Below are 17,218 nucleotides of genomic sequence, written 5' to 3'. Positions count from 1 at the left end.
GATAGAAATAAGCATCTATCTGACTTTTATAAGACATCTGAAGGCAGCCCTGTATGGAGAAGCTTTTAATGTTTGATGTTTCATTGGGTTTTCTGTTGGGAGCTGCCCCTTCTGCGTCCACCATAAATCCCAGAAAGTCCACCTGAGGCACTCCTAGTAGACATTTTCCCCGCTTTACCTTGAGACCCGCTGTCTGGAAACGGTGCAGAACGGTGCGGAGGCGGTCCTCAAACTCCTCTGGTGTGGGCCCGGCAATCAACACATCATCGAAGAAGGGGGTGACACCAGGAATCCCTTTAAGGAGCGAGTCCATTAGATTCTGGAATATGCCTGGTGCCACACTGACACCGAATTGCAGCCGCTTTACCCTGAACGCTCCTCTGTGCATCACAACCGTCTGTGCCTCTGCTGTGGACTCATCTACTGGCAGCTGTTGATATGCTTGGGCCAAGTCCAGCTTGCCAAACATTTTCGACCCAGGCAGGGTGGCAAGGACATGGCTGACCACTGGCACTGGGTATGCGTGGGCCGTGAGGGCCTTGTTTATGGTGCATTTGTAGTCTGCGCAGATGCGGACCAAACCATTAGGCTTGACGGGTGTAACGATTGGGGTTTCCCAGGGGGCATTAGGCACCGGCTCCAGCACTCCTTGCTCCACAAGTCGGTCCAATTCCTCGTCTATACGGGGTTTCAAGGCGAACGCGACCTGGCGGGCCTTGAGCCTGACCGGTCGTACTGCGGGGTCAAGCTGTAGCGCAATGGGGGGCCCCGTATACTGTCCCAATTTCCCATCGAAAACCCCTGGAAATTCCTTGCATATGGCGTCCACGTCCACTTGTAAGCTAGTGTGGTTCACCCCGGTGACAGCTAGCCCCAGTGGTCCAAACCATGCCAATCCCAGTAAACTAATGTAGGAGCCCTTGACCACAAGCAAGTCCAGTTGCCGCGTCCGCCCTTGGTATTGCACCCTGAAGGTCCCCACCCCCATTGTGGGGACCTTACGTTTCTGGAAGTCCCGTAGGGTGAATGGGGCCGGCCTGAGTTTGGGACCCCCAGTAGGACACAGTTTCCTTAAGGTCCTTGCCGAGATTATGGATAGAGTTGAACCCGTGTCAAGCTCCATGCGGCAAGGGGCCCCCTATATCTGTACCTCTACATAAATTTTCTCTACGTTGGGGTGGGGCAACTGGTCTACCTGGAAGTCCGTGAGCTCCGTCGAGTTGCCTTGGTGTGTTGGGCCCCGGGACCTGGGGCTCTTGGATTGGTCATCTGCTGCCTGGCGTCGGGTGGGCCGAGCCTGACACACCCGGGCAACGTGTCCCGATTTTCTGCACTGCCTGCACTCTGCGTTGCGGAAACGGTAGGTCCTCCTCTCGTGACTCTCCCCGCAGCTTGCGCAGTTCCCTCCTTCTCGTTGAGGCAGCTGTGGTCTGTGCGCTGCTTGAGTGCGCTGCTGTACTCGGTGCACCTCCTCCCTGTCAGATCCTGAGTCGTCGGTGAGGTCTTCATGGTGGACCCTCGGTTGGGATGGCAGGCTCGGCCGTGCCTCTTGCGTCGACCTCTCGGCAGCTTCCGTTGCCAGGGCCTCCTCTAGAGCGACCTGGAACGTTAGGTCCTTCTTAGCGTAGAGGCGTCGTTGCAGCTTCTCATCCTTCAGGCCACCGACGAGGCGGTCACGAAGCATGTTCTCCAGCTCTGAGAAGTTGCAGAACCGGGCGGCTTGGCGGAGAGAGGTCACAAACCCAGTTATGGTTTCCCCAGGGGCTTGCCGCTTTGCGTAGAAGGCATTTTGATGAGCCACCACTGAGGGCTGCGGCGAAAAGTGCCCCTTCAGCTGTTCCATTATTGTTTTGTATGGAACAGTAGCGACGTCTTCAGGCGCAAGGAGAGCCTGGGCGATTTCAAATGTCTCCTCTCCACAGACGCTGAAGAATATCGCCCTCTTCTTGGCGTCTTCTTCGTCGGTGACCCCTTTGGCTTCTAGGAGGAAGGTGAAACGGGAGGCGTATGCTTCCCAGTCTCCAGATGCTGGGTTGAATGGCGAGAAGCTGCTGTTGGCTGCCATTCTGAGTTCCTTGTGTCCCGGAGCTGAAGCCTGGATACACGGTGCGAGGCAGCGGTGCGGCAGGTGGCGGTGCTGCGGTGCTGTGTGTGGCAGTCAGCTCAGCGGGATCCCAGCCTCATCGCCAGTGAAATATACTCAGAGTCGCAAAGTGATTTCATGCTCTTTATTCAGCTCATAGTGGTGAGGAGGAATGAATGAAAGTCCCCTCACAGTATCTGCTTTATATACATTATTTACACAATAGGCTGCCCATGATTGGCTAATTCCAGAATTCTACTGTAAGCCAATCAGGTTGTGGATTCACTTCTATCTGGAGCAGGTAGGGTCTTAGCCTGCGTACCAGGTGGAGCTGGTAGACAGCTGCCCTGGACACAGAGTTAACCTGCGCCTCCATGGACAGCTGTGAGTCCAAAATGACTCCCAGGCTGCGCACCTGGTCCTTCAGGGGCACAGTTACCCCATTCAAGACAAGGGAATCCCCCACACCAACCCGCTCCCTGTCCCCCAAAAACAGTACTTCTGTCTTGTCAGGATTCAACCTCAATCTGTTAGCCGCCATCCATCCTCCAACCAATAGTAATTATACTACTTGTTCAATCTGAAAATTTATTTGTACCAGTGCATTTGGAAGCATCAGAATAACTTGAGGTAATATATTCATAGAAAAGCTTTGCTCCCGATTCATTGCAATCCTATCGGCTGAATTTGATCCGAGTCCTGGGATAGCTCAGTTGGTAGAGCATTGGGGGTTGTGGGTTCCTGCATTGCAGGGGGTTCGGCTAGAAGACCTTCTTGGTCCCTTCCAACTCTATCATTCTGTGGTCTATGAACCTCACTTATTCACAATGAGGGAACCACCACAATTCTTTATTAAGCAAGTTTTTGCTTAATAGGAGTTTGCCTTTGTAAAATTGGAGAGCGAAAGGAGAAGGAATCTCAGGGTGGGCTTTTTTTGTGGGGGACATTTACTGGTCAGTGGGCAGGAGGAGCTTGGGTCTGTGGGATATGAAATTCGTAGCAGTCAGGTACAACATTCCTAGAGTGGACATGCTAGGGGATGCTTTGTGCCACCCAGGAGAAAACTTCCTGTTTCCCCCTGAGCTGGGACAAGCGCTTCCTCTACATGTGACTTGAAATAGGCGTGGCCTATTCTGGGTGGAGGAGCACACCTCCTCCATGTGCTCCATTCTTTCTTCTCCATTTTGTTTTTTTCTATGTGTTAGGAGAAGTGACTGCTGAGTCGCAGTCACTTGGGACTAACTCCCTTATATTATAGTTTATGTATAGATATAGATATATACTTTTGTAACTTAAGCCTGCCTTCAGGAATCTAATTGTGAACTAAATGAAAATGAATAAACTACTTTTATATTGATTTTAGTAAGACTGTCCTGTCTACACTTCTAAAGAAGGATAACAAGGGATCTTATCAGGAATCTTAAATAGTGAGGCTCAGGCGAGCCTGCAACAAGCTTACTGCTGTGCAAATTTGAAAAGGAGAATGTTTGAACTATGCTAAGATACAGAACTTTTTAACGCAAGTTAGTATGGATATCATCAAATAATATATCCTCTCCTGCCTTTCTAAACATTCCCACAGGTCACTTCCTAACTAGAGATCTGCCATCCCCTTGTCACGGTCCAGATTTGGGTCACTGCCTCCTGGGATTTTAGACACACATGTAGCCTTATGAGGCTTTGCCCTCGGGTGGGAAAAATATTGCGCCTGGGAAAGGGAAGTGGGAGTCAACAGACACTCAAGGAATAGTTTCAGAGAAAAGGCTTTTTATTTCTACCATCCATGAACTGGTAGAAGGAGCAAGTGTGATAAGTCACAAAAAGCATGCACAGTCCTTCCTGTGCACAAGCATATATACTCCTTTCCAGTTCCCTCCTCCTTTCTCCTCCTTTTCCTGGAGTCCTGCCGCATGAGTTCCTCTGAGCATGAACAGAAAGCTGTCTTGGGACTATTGGACTCTTCCCAGGAAAGGGGGAATGAGAAGCCGAGGGGGTGGGTCGAGGAGCCCTGGTGGTTCAGCATGTCCAAGATGTTGCAACCAAATGAGATAAGATTCGTTTCTCAGGCCTGAGTACTCTTGGCAATGACAGAGCCTATTCATCAGCCTTTAAAAGTAACATTTTGCCTTTTGCCACAGCATCTTGTGAGAAAAGCAGAGAAGAGCAGAGAAAAGCTGTTTTGGATTTTTAGAAGACAAAAGGAGTTTTGGACAGTTTTGAGGCCTGGTTGATTATTGAAGCCTGGGGTGATTTCACAGACAGGATTTGGGTATTCTGTCGCCACATGCTGACTGCAGCAGGCAATGGCTCCCTCGCATGTGTGAACAGCCATTGGGGGGGGGGTTCACTCTCAAACACCACAGAGACTGGGCATTGCTTTGACAAATATCCTGCAACCAACCACTTTCCTGAGCCCTCTGGTCTCTCCCACTGCCAATAAAAATAAAATACTTGTTTACCTGACGTTGACACAAAAGCTCACATACTATAGAAATGAATGAAATGTTTATTTCTTTCCCGCTTTCCTTCCCTCTCTCTTCCCACTTTTCTTCCCCCCCCCCAACTCCATATTGCCTAGGACAGTACTGTCTCACTCTGAATAGGACTGACTTGTTTGAAGGATTCTGTGACTTGAAAACAGAGACTCTGGGTGTACCCAAGAATTTAATAAAAACATTTTAAAAAACAAGTCTCTCTGGAGCAGTTACAGAAATTTCAGTATGGTGCCTATCTGTTATTCTGAAATGTGGGCTGCAGTACAAAATAACAATTTTTGTGCAGCCCCGGCCCATTCATATTTATTTAGGAATCCCATTTGGTATTTTAAGGAGCGGGATCAAGGGTTTCATGACCCACTTCTTAAAATGTATGAAGTACCTTACAGCAAAAAAAGCCTAATGACTCTTTTGGGTAACTGAATGAATTATTTTAATAAAAATTTAAATGGAGAGCATATTTTCCATTGTCATATTTAAACAAACATGGTTCCTGTTAAATAGTGGGTAGACATGGCAGACGACACAGCGATTTCTCCAAAGCAGCTCTTTATTTTGTAAGCTGGAATACAAACTGAACAGAAAACAGCTCAGCCAGCCTGCTTTTATAGGCAGCCAGCTGTCAACATTGTAGCAACAACAACCCAGGGGTTCCCGCCTTAAATAACTGACGCGGACCTGAGTGAAAACTACCTACAGTATCCCCCTGCTGGCCCAGGGTGAGAACTTCAGTATATAACACCCATCCCCAAGAAATAAAGCGTTAGTTACAATCGTAATGGTTTCCTTATATACAGCACTACACGTAATGGTTCAATTAGGCACAAAAGCATATCGGTTACATTTCCCATACTTAGACCAACAGTGATACATGTCCAACAACATAGTACTTTAAATAAGTTGGGCGCTTGGAAACTCTGCCAGACCGCCGGGGACTGATAGCCAAGTCCAGGGGCCACACAATTCTTGCTGAGGCTGTGGTGCGACCCTAGGTGGCGTTGAAACCAAAACCCCTGGATCCGCTGCTGTGGGTGGAGCCTCCGCAAGTGGAGTGGTCTGAGTCTGTGGGAAGTCCGGCAGACCCTCTGAAGCAGCTTGGTTCAGCTCCATGCTGGCAGTTTGCAAGAGAGGTGTAGGTGGATCCTCGCCATCTGTAAGTGTCTCTTCTGGAGCCACAAGCGCAGTTGGGGGCACCACAGTAGTGTCCAAGTCCCCAACCCTGTGCCTAAACTGGTCTATGTGCCAGCGCCACAAGCGTCCGTCTTCGAGTGCCACCTGGTACGAGCAAGGTCCAGTGACCCCCACTACTGTGGCTGGCACCCAAGGAATGTCCCCCACATAGTTCTGGGCAAAGACCTGGTTTCCTGGAACAAATGACCGCGGCGCGTTGGCACAGCCTGGGGGTTCGGCCACGGCAAAGTCTGGGTGTAGCCGGTCGAGCGGTGACCTGAGGCGGCGGCCCATAAGCAGTTCAGCAGGACTCCGCCCTGTGGCCGCATGAGGGGTGATGTGTTGCACGAACAAGTATTCGGCGACCCGCTCGTGCCAGTCTCCCCGGTCCAGGCGCACCAGTGCCTCTTTTGCCGAGCGCACCATTCTCTCTGCTTGCCTGTTGCTGGATGGATGAAAGGGTGCCGTTAGGGCATGGCAGATGCCCAGTCCCAAAAGATACCGCTCAAAAGTGCCTGACGTGAACTGCGGTCCGTTGTCGGAGACAAGGACATCAGGACACCCATGCGTCGCAAACGGGCCTCGCAGCACCCGGATGACGGCCTCGGTAGTGGTGGAGGGTATCAGGGCCACCTCCAGCCATTTGGAATAGGCGTCCACCACTACCATAAAGGTCCGGCCGTGAAAGGGGCCAGCCAGATCGATGTGCACCCTCGACCAGGGTGTCTTTGGCGTCTCCCAGGTGTGTCCCTTAGCTGCCGGTGGTGCAGGCCTCGATTCTTGGCACGCTTGACAGGCGGACACCCAGGCAGTGATGGCAATTGTCAAAATGAACGCCTTCATTTTGACAATTCCCGGGTGGCCAACGTGCAGAGCCTCCAGGACACGTTGACGGAGTCTTTGGGGAATCACGACGCGGTCTCCCCACAGCAGACAGCCGCGATGAGCCGAAAGTTCATGTTGTCTGGTTGCGAAGGGCTGGAACTCCGATGCAAAAGGCCCTTGTGGCCACACCCAGTTGAGCACATGGCTGATGGTGCGATCCTGGGCAGATGCGGAGGCCACAGTGGCAGCCGATACAGGCGCTGCCGGAAGATCCTCAATCAGGAGGAGCGATGAAGCTGGAGCCGGGTCTTCCACAAACGCTGGAAGAGGGCAACGGCTGAGGGCGTCGGCATGGCCCATCGATCTCCCCGGGCGATGGACGAGCCGGTAGTGGTAGGCAGCCAGGAAAACAGTCCATCGCAGCGAGGAAGCCCAGGAGCGGCTTGTGGTCAGTAATGAGGTCAAAAGTCCTGCCATAGAGGTATTCATGGAACCTCTTCACTCCAGCCACAAGTGCCAGTGCCTCCTTGTCAAGCTGGCTGTAATTCCATTCCGTTGGAGATAGTGTCCTGGAAAAGTAGGCGAGCGGTGCTTCTCTTCCGTCTGGAAAACGGTGACTAAGGACAGCGCCGATGCCTAAAGGTGAGGCGTCACAGGCAAGGACCAGCGGGCTGGATTCACTGTACTGTACCAGCACACTGTCTGATGAAAGGAGAGCCTTGACCGTGTTGAAGGCCACCGTCTGCCGATGACCCCAGGACCAAGGCATCTTTGTGCTGAGGAGTCAGTGAAGAGGCTCAGCCACCGTGGCTTTGTGGGGCAGGAACATGTTATAAAAGTTCAGCAGCCCCAGGAACGCCTGCAACTCCGTCTTGTTCTTTGGGATGGGGGCCTGCTGGATAGCGCAGATCTTGGATGTGGTCGGGTGAAGGCCAGAGGCGTCGATAAGATAGCCCAGGAACTCTACCTGTGGAATGGCGATCTGGCACTTCTCCCTCTTTAACTTGAGCCCGGCCTCTTGGAACCTGGTCAGCACGGCACGGAGGCGCTCGAACAGCTGCTGGTGTGAGTCTGCGGACACCAAGACGTCATCAAAATATGGTACCACGCCCGGAAGCCCTTGTAGGAGACGCTCCATAAGGCTTTGGAAGATGCCAGGAGCCACACTCACCCCAAACTGCAACCGGCGGCAACGGAATGCCCCTCGGTGGGTGACGATCGTCTGGGCTTCAGCAGTGGCATCATCGATGGGCAGTTGTTGATAGGCTTGGGCAAAGTCCAGCTTAGCGAAGACCTTACCCTCACCCAGGGAATGCAGCAGGTGTTGGACAACAGGAACCGGATAAGCGTGCTGCTGAAGTGCCTTGTTGATCGTGCACTTGTAGTCGGCGCAGATTCTCACTGACCCATCTGGCTTGACAGGCGTGACAATGGGGGTTTCCCACTTGGCGTGGTCAACCGGCTCCAAAACTCCTTGGGCGATCAGCTTGTCCAGTTGTTCATCCACCTTAGCCTTGAGAGCAAAGGGAACCCGGCGTGGCTTTAGCTTGATGGGGGCGACTTGTGGATCAAGGCTAAAGGAGATGGGCGTACCTGTATATTGCCCCAAAGTGCCATCAAAAACCTCGGCAAAGTCTTTGACCAGACCCTCAGTTTCTGCGTTAGAGATGCCGTTGATGCCGGTGACTTCCAGGCCGAGGGCATCAAACCAGTCTAGCCCTAGGAGGCTTGGCCGCTGACCTTCGACCACCACCAGTCGGAGCAGGCACGAAAAATCCTTGAAGGCAATCCGGAACCGGCCAACGCCTACCACGGGAATGTCGTTTCCCTGGTAGTCTCTCAGGTGTACGCGGTGAGAGTCGAGTGGCCTTTTGGACACTCTGGGTACGTCTTTTGATGGTGCTCCAAGACACGATGGACAGGGCAGACCCGGTGTCAATCTCCATGTCACATGGAGGTCCTTCAATGAGCACCGTGACGTTCAGCTTGCGTCGCGTAGGTGAGTCAGTTTGGCCAATCGTGGTTCCAGACGGGCAGCGGCAGTTGGTGAGAGCGAAACAGCTTTCCTTGGCAGACTGGAGTGAAGACTTGGACTTGCGAGTCGGTGAAGGGGGGTGTCAGATGGAGCCGATCGGCAGACCTTAGCGATGTGGACCCTTCTGGAACACTTCCTACAGATGGCGTCTCTGAATCGACACTTGGCACGGGAATGGTTGCCTCCGCAGCCGGCACATTCCGGTTGGCCCTTGGACTTCTGTTGGAACTTCCTGCGCTCCCGCTTTGTCTGGTGCACGTCATCGTCTTCACTGGAGGATGCCTCATCACTGCTGGCCTCTTCATGATGCACTGGAACTTGCTTCCTAGCAAGACACAGGCTGCTGGACTTGCGGATCTCCTGGGCAGCTTCTGAGGCCACAGCCTCCTCAATGGCTTTCTGTAGCGTGAGGTCTGGCTTGGCGAGGAGACGCCGTTGCAGATGGATGTCCCGGAACCCGCAGACGATTCGATCCATCAGGGCATCGTCTAAGTCTCGGAACTCACAGTGCATGGCAGCCTGTCTGAGGGCAGTGGTGTAGTTGCTGATTGACTCCGCCTCTGCCTGGTTCCGGTGGTAAAATGCATGGCGGGCAGCAATCTTGGACGGCTTTGGTGCGTAGTGGTTGCGGAGCTTCTTTTGGATCGTGTCCCATGGTGCTGCCTGGACTGCTTCAGGCACAACCAATGCTCAGGCTGTCTCAAACACCTCAGGCCCACAGAGGCTGAGGAATAGGCCCCGCTTCCGATCCTTTGATACTGCTGTCAGCTCGTTGGCTTGGAGGTATTTTTCGCTCTATAACACGCACCCGACCATAACACGCACATAGTTTTTAGAGGAGGAAAACAAGGAAAAAAATATTCTAAACGAAACAGTGGATGTATGATTTTTGTGGTTCATTCTGTGGCCACAGACATGTGATCTGATGGTGAGTTTGGGGTAGCCCAATGCAAAAATCCTGAGGATCCATGTGGAGCTGTGCTTTGTAACCACGTTTTAAGTGGGGGGGGGAGGAAAGCACTCAAGGGACAAGGAGCACGTGTGGAGTGTGTGGAGAAGGATGCTGCTAATCATGCAGAAGAGGGGTTTAAGGGCTGAAGGCTCCTCTCCTCTCCTCTCCCTCTTTGCTCCTTTAAAGCAAGCAGGCTCTGCTTTTCTTCCTCCTCCCCGGCTCACCCCCCCCCCCGGCTTAGCGAGCTGAAAATCTTTCCTGCTATTTAGCGAGCTGAGTGTTGAGGAGAGAGGGTGTTTTTTTTAAAAGTAATTTTAAATAGTTTCTTAAACTCGTTCTAAATATCATTCCAGTATTTGCCAATGGCTACACAGGTCCACCACGTATGATAGTATGACCCCTCCTTTTTTTTACATCTCCAACAGGTTGATGTTTTCCCTTTATACATTTTAGCAAGCTTTTTGGGAGTAAGATGCCATCTATATACCACTCCCTGCAAGGCCTTTCCCACCTGGCCTAGGGGGCGGGGCCCAGACTCACCCAACCCTATTTAACATGTATTCTGTAGTTGACCTTTGTAATGTGTTGTTTTGAAATCTTTAAGATAATAGTTTAGTTTTCTGTTACGTTGCTTTGACCGTATACTCTATATTTCACATTTTTCACATTGTTTTATTTACTCTGGAGCAGGGTGGGGCATCTCCACAAGGTGTTAAAAGAGAGGCCAAGAGTGAGCCAAGTTCCACTTGGAAGCCAATTTTCTTGTCCAGATTATAAGCCTCCCTTATTTGATAATAATGGAGCCAATCTCGCACTTTATCTTTTAAGTTTCTCAAAACTCTGCAATTATTGTTCCAAAATCTCCCAATATTTCGGCCATTTGGCCTCCATATTGAGCTTTTTCTGAGCCTTCGCTTCCATGGGTGATAGCCACCTTGGGGTTTTATTTTCAAGCAAATCTTTATATCTTATCCAGACATTGAACAATGCTTTCCTGACAATATGGTTTTTAAATGCTTTATGTGGTTTGACCTTGTCATACCACAAATATGCATGCCACCCAAATACATTATTGAAACCTTCTAAATCCAAAATGTCTGTGTTCTCAAGAAGCAGCCATTCTTTCAGCCAGCAAAATGCTGCTGATTCATAATAAAGTCTAAGGTCTGGCAGGGCAAATCCACCTCTTTCTTTTGCATCAGTTACTATTTTAAATTTTATTCTGGGCTTCTTGCCCTGCCAGACAAATCTGGAAATATCTCTCTGCCACTTCTTGAAACAGTCCATTTTGTCCAAAATTTGCAATGATTGAAACAAAAACAACATTCTTGGCAATACATTCATTTTTATAGCAGCAATACGGCCTAGCAAGGAAAGCTTCAAATTTGACCATATTTCTAAATCCTTTTTCACTTCTGACCAACATTTTTCATAGTTATCTTTAAATAAATTCAAGTTCTTAGCGGTCATATTAACCCCCCAGGTATTTTACTTTCTTAACCAATGTTAAACCTGTCTCCGTCTGAAACCTCTCTTTCTCAATCGGCGTTAGATTTTTCTCTAGAACTTTAGTTTTTAACTTATTCAACTTAAATCCTGCAACCTGACCAAATTCTTGAATCAATTCCAATACTCTTTTAGTACTAGATTCTGGCTCCTGTAATGTCAGTACTAGATTGTCTTCAAAAGCTTTCAATTTGTACTGTTTGGCTCCGACTTATATACCTTTAACCAGTTGGTCCCTTCTGATCATATTTAGGAGAACCTCCAGGACCAAAATAAAGAGCAATGGGGAAATTGGGCAACCTTGTCGTGCCCCTTTCTCTATCTTAAAAACCTTCCCGCTTCGGTGCCAAATTAAACCTTTGTTTCCCTTATTTTCAGATTTAACCTACTCACAGGTAGTTGTTTTGATGGCCGAATTGTCACAGGAAAAAAGTCAGCACTCTCTGGCAACAGCTGTGCGGCTTCGCTCCAAGGAAGAAGCAGTTGGTTCTCAGCACCGCGCCGCTCACCCCGTTCGCTCCGAAGCCCATAGTCGGGTTCCCTTGTAAATTGGGGGGGGGCTGAAGGTGCCCGCCGAGTCCCACGGTCACAGGCTTCACCCGCCTGTGATTTTTAGAGGGGTCCCCGCTTCGCCGTAGCGGCAAGACCCAATTTCCGCAAAGCTTAAATCCTCAAAGTTAGAGGGAATCCACCATTACCGATGGCGCCGACCCAGGAAGTCGAGTGTTCTCTTCTCATGAGGTGGCCAAAGTATTGCAGCCTCAGGTTCACGATTTGTCCTTCCAATGAGCACTCAGGGCTAATTTCCTTAAGAATGGATGAGTTCGTATAGACATGCAAATTTTTTAATGAATAAAGAATATTAATTTTGTTTTAAAAAGGTTGCAATCAACTTAACATATGCGATACACGCGCTTCGCTCTAATGCCTTCTGAATTAACTTGCACTCCAAGACAAAGGGATACACTCCTGCTAAATGCACACTTGCTGATTACAGGTGCATACTTGGGAGAAACAAGAACTAGCCTTGCATGGAAAAAGAAGCATCCCCTCTACTTCTCTTCCCTTCTCCCCTCGCCCCCACCCAAGGGCCAGGCCCATGCTTGCTCCCCTAAACCAAAACCTAACCAGGGACCCAGCTGAGGAGAGCTGCACTGAGGTGCATTTGTGAGAGCCTCCCTCTGAATCTTCCCGGGAGCAGGAGGACTGCATAGATTTGGACCAGTGGTTTGCAGAGGAACATAGTTCAGAATGCTGAAGCTGGGAAATACTGGATGGGGAACAGCTTGCAGAAGAAATGGTTGATCTTTGCCTTAATTTGTAACTCAATGCCTTGAAGATCCAATAGCATTTCTTTTTAAATGCTGATAATGCTTTTATTGTAGCTTTTTAATTATTATTTCTGTACTCCCTTGCTAACCAAATATTTTTATATATATGAAAAGCAAATCTTGGATTGAGAAGATAATGGTTTGTAAAGAAGAAAAGGGTTTTTTTAAAAAAATTGTTTGTCTCTGTTCTGAAATTTGGTTTTAATATAAAGTGTGTCAGAGTTTGCAGGGCAGCAGTTGAAGAAGGAGCAAAAAGGGTTTTCTTGAGTGTGTGTGTTTCTTTGTGGCTGATTAGCTGTTTTCCCTGTGTAAAGGTCAGAGGGGGCAGGGTTTCTGTTGAGGCAGGGGATTAGCTGTGGGAGGAGCTTATCAGAGTTTGCAGGGCAGCGGCGCGCGCAATTATATCCATCTTTTAGATTTAGGGGAGCTAGTCTCAAACGTTTGTTGGGGGAGACCTAGGGTTCTTTTTTGTGTGGAGGAAGTTATTTGTCCTGTCTCCAAGCTTTTTATGATGGAGGACCTCTGTAGCCACCCCCAACGACACGATCTCAAGATGGAAGGGGAGGGAACAGCTGCAGTCGCCTGCGATTCCTGCGCAATGTTTGCCATCTTGCCAAAGGTTGCAGGCAGCTTTACCTGCAGCAATTGCATGTTGATTGCCCTCTTAAAAGACAAAGTCCAGCAACTGGAGGAACATGTAGCTACGCTCCAAAGAATCAGAGAGCTGGAGCTCTTCTTGGAAGCAACAGAGCACACCGTCTCCACCAAGGAGGAGACAGGGGATTCCCCTGAGAAGGAGTCTAGTTCACCAACACAGGAGCCAGATATTTGGAGAAACGTGACTCAAAGAAGTAGGAGGCCCAGGGTTCACTCTGATTGTTTAGAAATACACAATCGCTTTGAGGTCCTCTCCCCTAGCATGGAAGACGAAGAGCAGACTCCATTTGAGGATCTCTCCCTCATTACAGTCGATCAGGTAAATGAAGACGAGCAGCAAAGTCAGTCCTCAGGGAATGTGCAGGCGACCTTGGAACGGACAGCGCACGGAAGAACCCCGACCAAACCCAAGAGGAGGCGTGTAGTGGTGATAGGGGATTCCCTACTGAGGGGAACAGAAGCAGTGATCTGTGGGCCTGACAAGATGTCTCGGGAAGTGTGCTGTCTCCCCGGAGCTAAGATCCAAGATGTAACTGAACGACTGCAAGGAATCATAAAACCCACTGACAAATACCCCTTCCTCTTGGTTCATGTGGGAACCAATGACACTGCAAGCAATAGCCTCCAGAAGATCAAAAGAGACTACGAGGCTCTCGGCAGGAAATTGAAGCAACTAAATGCACAAATTGTCATCTCATCTGTCCTCCCAGTTGAACGACGTGGCCCAGGGAGAGAGGGGAAAATAGTGGAAGTGAACAGCTGGCTTCGCAAATGGTGTAAACAGGAACGGTTTGGATTCTTAGATCACGGACTGCAGTTTCTTGAAGATGGACTTCTGGCAAGTGATGGGCTGCACCTCACAACGGTTGGGAGAAATGTTTTTGCCAAAAATCTCGGAAACCTCATCAGGAGGGCTTTAAACTGACTAATGTGGGGGAGGGAGACAGTGCTCCTGAAGGTAGGAGTCTATCAATTAATGAAGATGATCATCCAAATGTCATAGACCAAATGGAGCAAACAGCACGCGGACCTAGTGGTGGGAGGAAAAAATCCTTAAATAAGAGACATGGGGGAATGATTAATGGACTTCAATGTCTGTACACTAATGCGCAAAGCATGGGAAATAAACAAGATGAGCTTGAGCTCTTAGTACAGCAAACTAAATATGACATAATAGGCATCACTGAAACCTGGTGGGATAAGTCCCACGATTGGAATGTAATAATGGGGGGATACAATCTATTTCAGAGAAACAGACCAGACAAGAAAGGAGGAGGAGTGGCGTTATATGTCAGGGATGTGTATACCTGTGAAGAGATCCAAGATTTAGATCCTCAAAGCCAAAGTGAGAGCATTTGGGTCAAAATTAAGGGGGAGAAGAATAACAGAGACCTCATTGTGGGAGTTTACTATAGATCCCCAACCCAAATGGAGGACATAGATGATGCCTTCCTGGAACAGATGGCCAAGCATGCAAAAGGAAGGGAGATAGTAGTAATGGGGGACTTCAATTACCCAGATATTTGTTGGATGTCAAACTCAGCCAAGAGCATAAGGTCAAACAGATTCCTCACTGGCCTTGCAGACAACTTCATTGTCCAGAAAGTGGGAGAAGCAACAAGAGGAACAGCCATTTTAGATCTGGTCCTAACCAATGTTGATGACCTGGTTAGTGGGGTAGAAGTGGAAGGATCATTAGGCGCGAGTGATCATGCTCTTCTGAAGTTTACTATACAGCGGAAAGGAGCAGCCAAGCATACTAGGACTCAATTTCTTGACTTTAAGAAAGCCGACTTCATAAAACTTAGAGAAGTGCTGGGTGAGATCCCATGGACAACAATACTAAAAGGAAAGGGAGTTCATGATGGCTGGGAGTTTGTTAAGAGGGAGATAGTAAAAGCACAACGTCAGGCAATACCAATGAGACGGAAACATGGAAGGTGCCTAAAGAAGCCAGGGTGGCTATCTAAAGAACTTTTAACTGAATTAAGATTAAAAAAGGATGTGTACAAAAAATGGAAAAGGGGGGAAACCACCAAAGAGGAATTCAAACAAATAGCCAGCACGTGTAGACACAAAGTCAGAAAAGCTAAAGCACAGAATGAACTCAGGCTTGCTAGAGAGGTTAAAAGCAACAAAAAAGGCTTTTATGGGTATGTTCGTAGCAAAAGGAAGAACAAAGAAACAATGGGGTCACTCAGAGGAGAAGATGGTGAAATGCAAACAGGGGACACAGAAAGGGCTGAACTACTCAATGCCTTCTTTGCCTCAGTCTTCTCCGATAAAGAAAACAATGCCCGACCTGAAGAATTTGGAGCAAATGATTCAGCAAAGGAAACACAGCCCAGAATAACTAAGGAGATAGTACAAGAATATTTGGCTAGTTTAGATGTATTCAAGTCTCCAGGGCCAGATGAACTGCATCCAAGAGTATTAAAAGAACTGGCAGATGTGATCTCAGAACCACTGGCAGTCATCTTTGAGAATTCCTGGAGAACAGGCGAAGTCCCGGCAGACTGGAGGAGGGCAAATGTTGTCCCTATTTTCAAAAAGGGGAAAAGAGAGGACCCAAATAATTACCGCCCAGTCAGTCTGACATCAATAGCAGGGAAGATTCTGGAGCAGATCATTAAGCAAACAGTCAGTGAGCACCTAGAAAGGAATGCTGTGATCACCAATAGTCAGCATGGATTTCTGAAAAATAAGTCATGTCAGACTAACCTGATCTCGTTTTTTGACAGAATTACAAGCCTGGTAGATGAAGGGAACGCAGTGGATGTAGCCTACCTTGATTTCAGCAAGGCATTTGACAAGGTGCCCCATGATATTCTTGTAAAGAAGCTGGTAAAATGCGGTCTTGACTATGCTACCACTCAGTGGATTTGTAACTGGCTGACTGACCGAACCCAAAGGGTGCTCATCAATGGTTCCTCTTCATCCTGGAGAAGAGTGACTAGTGGGGTGCCACAGGGTTCTGTCTTGGGCCCGGTCTTATTCAACATCTTTATCAAGGACTTGGATGATGGACTCAAGGGCATCCTGATCAAATTTGCAGATGACACCAAACTGGGAGGGGTGGCTAACACCCCAGAGGACAGGATCACACTTCAAAACGACCTTGACAGATTAGAGAACTGGGCAAAAACTAACAAGATGAATTTTAACAGGGAGAAATGTAAAGTATTGCACTTGGGCAAAAAAAATGAGAGGCACAAATACAAGATGGGGGACACCTGGCTTGAGAGCAGTACATGTGAAAAGGATCTAGGAGTCTTGGTTGACCACAAACTTGACATGAGCCAACAGTGTGACGCGGCAGCTAAAAAAGCCAATGCAATTCTGGGCTGCATCAATAGGAGTATAGCATCTAGATCAAGGGAAGTAATAGTGCCACTGTATTCTGCTCTGGTCAGACCACACCTGGAGTACTGTGTCCAGTTCTGGGCACCACAATTCAAGAAGGACACTGACAAACTGGAACGTGTCCAGAGGAGGGCAACCAAAATGGTCAAAGGCCTGGAAACGATGCCTTATGAGGAACGGCTAAGGGAGCTGGGCATGTTTAGCCTGGAGAAGAGGAGGTTAAGGGGTGATATGATAGCCATGTTCAAATATATAAAAGGATGTCACATAGAGGAGGGAGAAAGGTTGTTTTCTGCTGCTCCAGAGAAGCGGACACGGAGCAATGGATCCAAACTACAAGAAAGAAGATTCCATCTAAACATTAGGAAGAACTTCCTGACAGTAAGAGCTGTTTGACAGTGGAATTTGCTGCCAAGGAGTGTGGTGGAGTCTCCTACTTTGGAGGTCTTTAAGCAGAGGCTTGACAACCATATGTCAGGAGTGCTCTGATGGTGTTTCCTGCTTGGCAGGGGGTTGGACTCGATGGCCCTTGTGGTCTCTTCCAACTCTATGATTCTATGATTCTATGATTCTATGATTTGGCTTTGTTTATAAAGCAGAAGTGACCAGCTGCTCCTGGAATAAAAAATGAGCTCTGTATCAACAAAAGTTTTACCTATAATTATTCACAAAGAAAAGTTCTAAGAAACGTGAGATTTTCCACCCTTGAGTTTTTGAACTACAACTCCCATCATTCTTGGCCATATGGGCTGAGGCTTATGGGCATTGTTTCCCAACATCTGAGGTACCCCATTTCCCTAA

At 48.7% G+C, this 17,218-nt stretch overlaps 3 protein-coding genes across 3 annotated transcripts in view; all 3 read right to left on the bottom strand.

The window, feature by feature from the left end:
- LOC309525249 (uncharacterized protein) overlaps positions 1-17,218 on the bottom strand; it is a 117,030-nt gene that overhangs the window by 52,516 nt on the left and 47,296 nt on the right. The gene's annotated exons all lie outside the window — the stretch shown is intronic.
- Positions 1-17,218, bottom strand: part of LOC309525018 (uncharacterized protein) — a 210,404-nt gene that overhangs the window by 188,349 nt on the left and 4,837 nt on the right. The gene's annotated exons all lie outside the window — the stretch shown is intronic.
- LOC309525146 (uncharacterized protein) lies at positions 221-2,300 on the bottom strand. The gene is made up of 2 exons (XM_082210596.1): positions 1,196-2,300; positions 221-294 (listed from the first exon to the last, which is right to left on the bottom strand). Exons 1-2 carry the CDS (start codon positions 2,063-2,065, stop codon positions 256-258), a joined length of 909 nt encoding a protein of 302 aa, XP_082066722.1. The 5' UTR covers positions 2,066-2,300; the 3' UTR covers positions 221-255.

Source organism: Podarcis vaucheri, assembly GCF_965113315.1.
Source record: "Podarcis vaucheri genome assembly, chromosome: 2".
Classification (NCBI taxonomy): Eukaryota; Metazoa; Chordata; class Lepidosauria; order Squamata; family Lacertidae; genus Podarcis; species Podarcis vaucheri.
This window is presented reverse-complemented; position numbering and strand designations above follow the sequence as displayed.

Bases quoted from the DNA above. Each gene is read 5' to 3' on its own strand.
- LOC309525146 (XM_082210596.1), bottom strand. From the start codon at position 2,065: ATGGCAGCCAACAGCAGCTTCTCGCCATTCAACCCAGCATCTGGAGAC. The intron at 295-1,195 runs GTAGACCAGTTG...CGCTCCTTAAAG, and splicing joins CGGAGCTCACGGACTTCCAG to GGATTCCTGGTGTCACCCCC.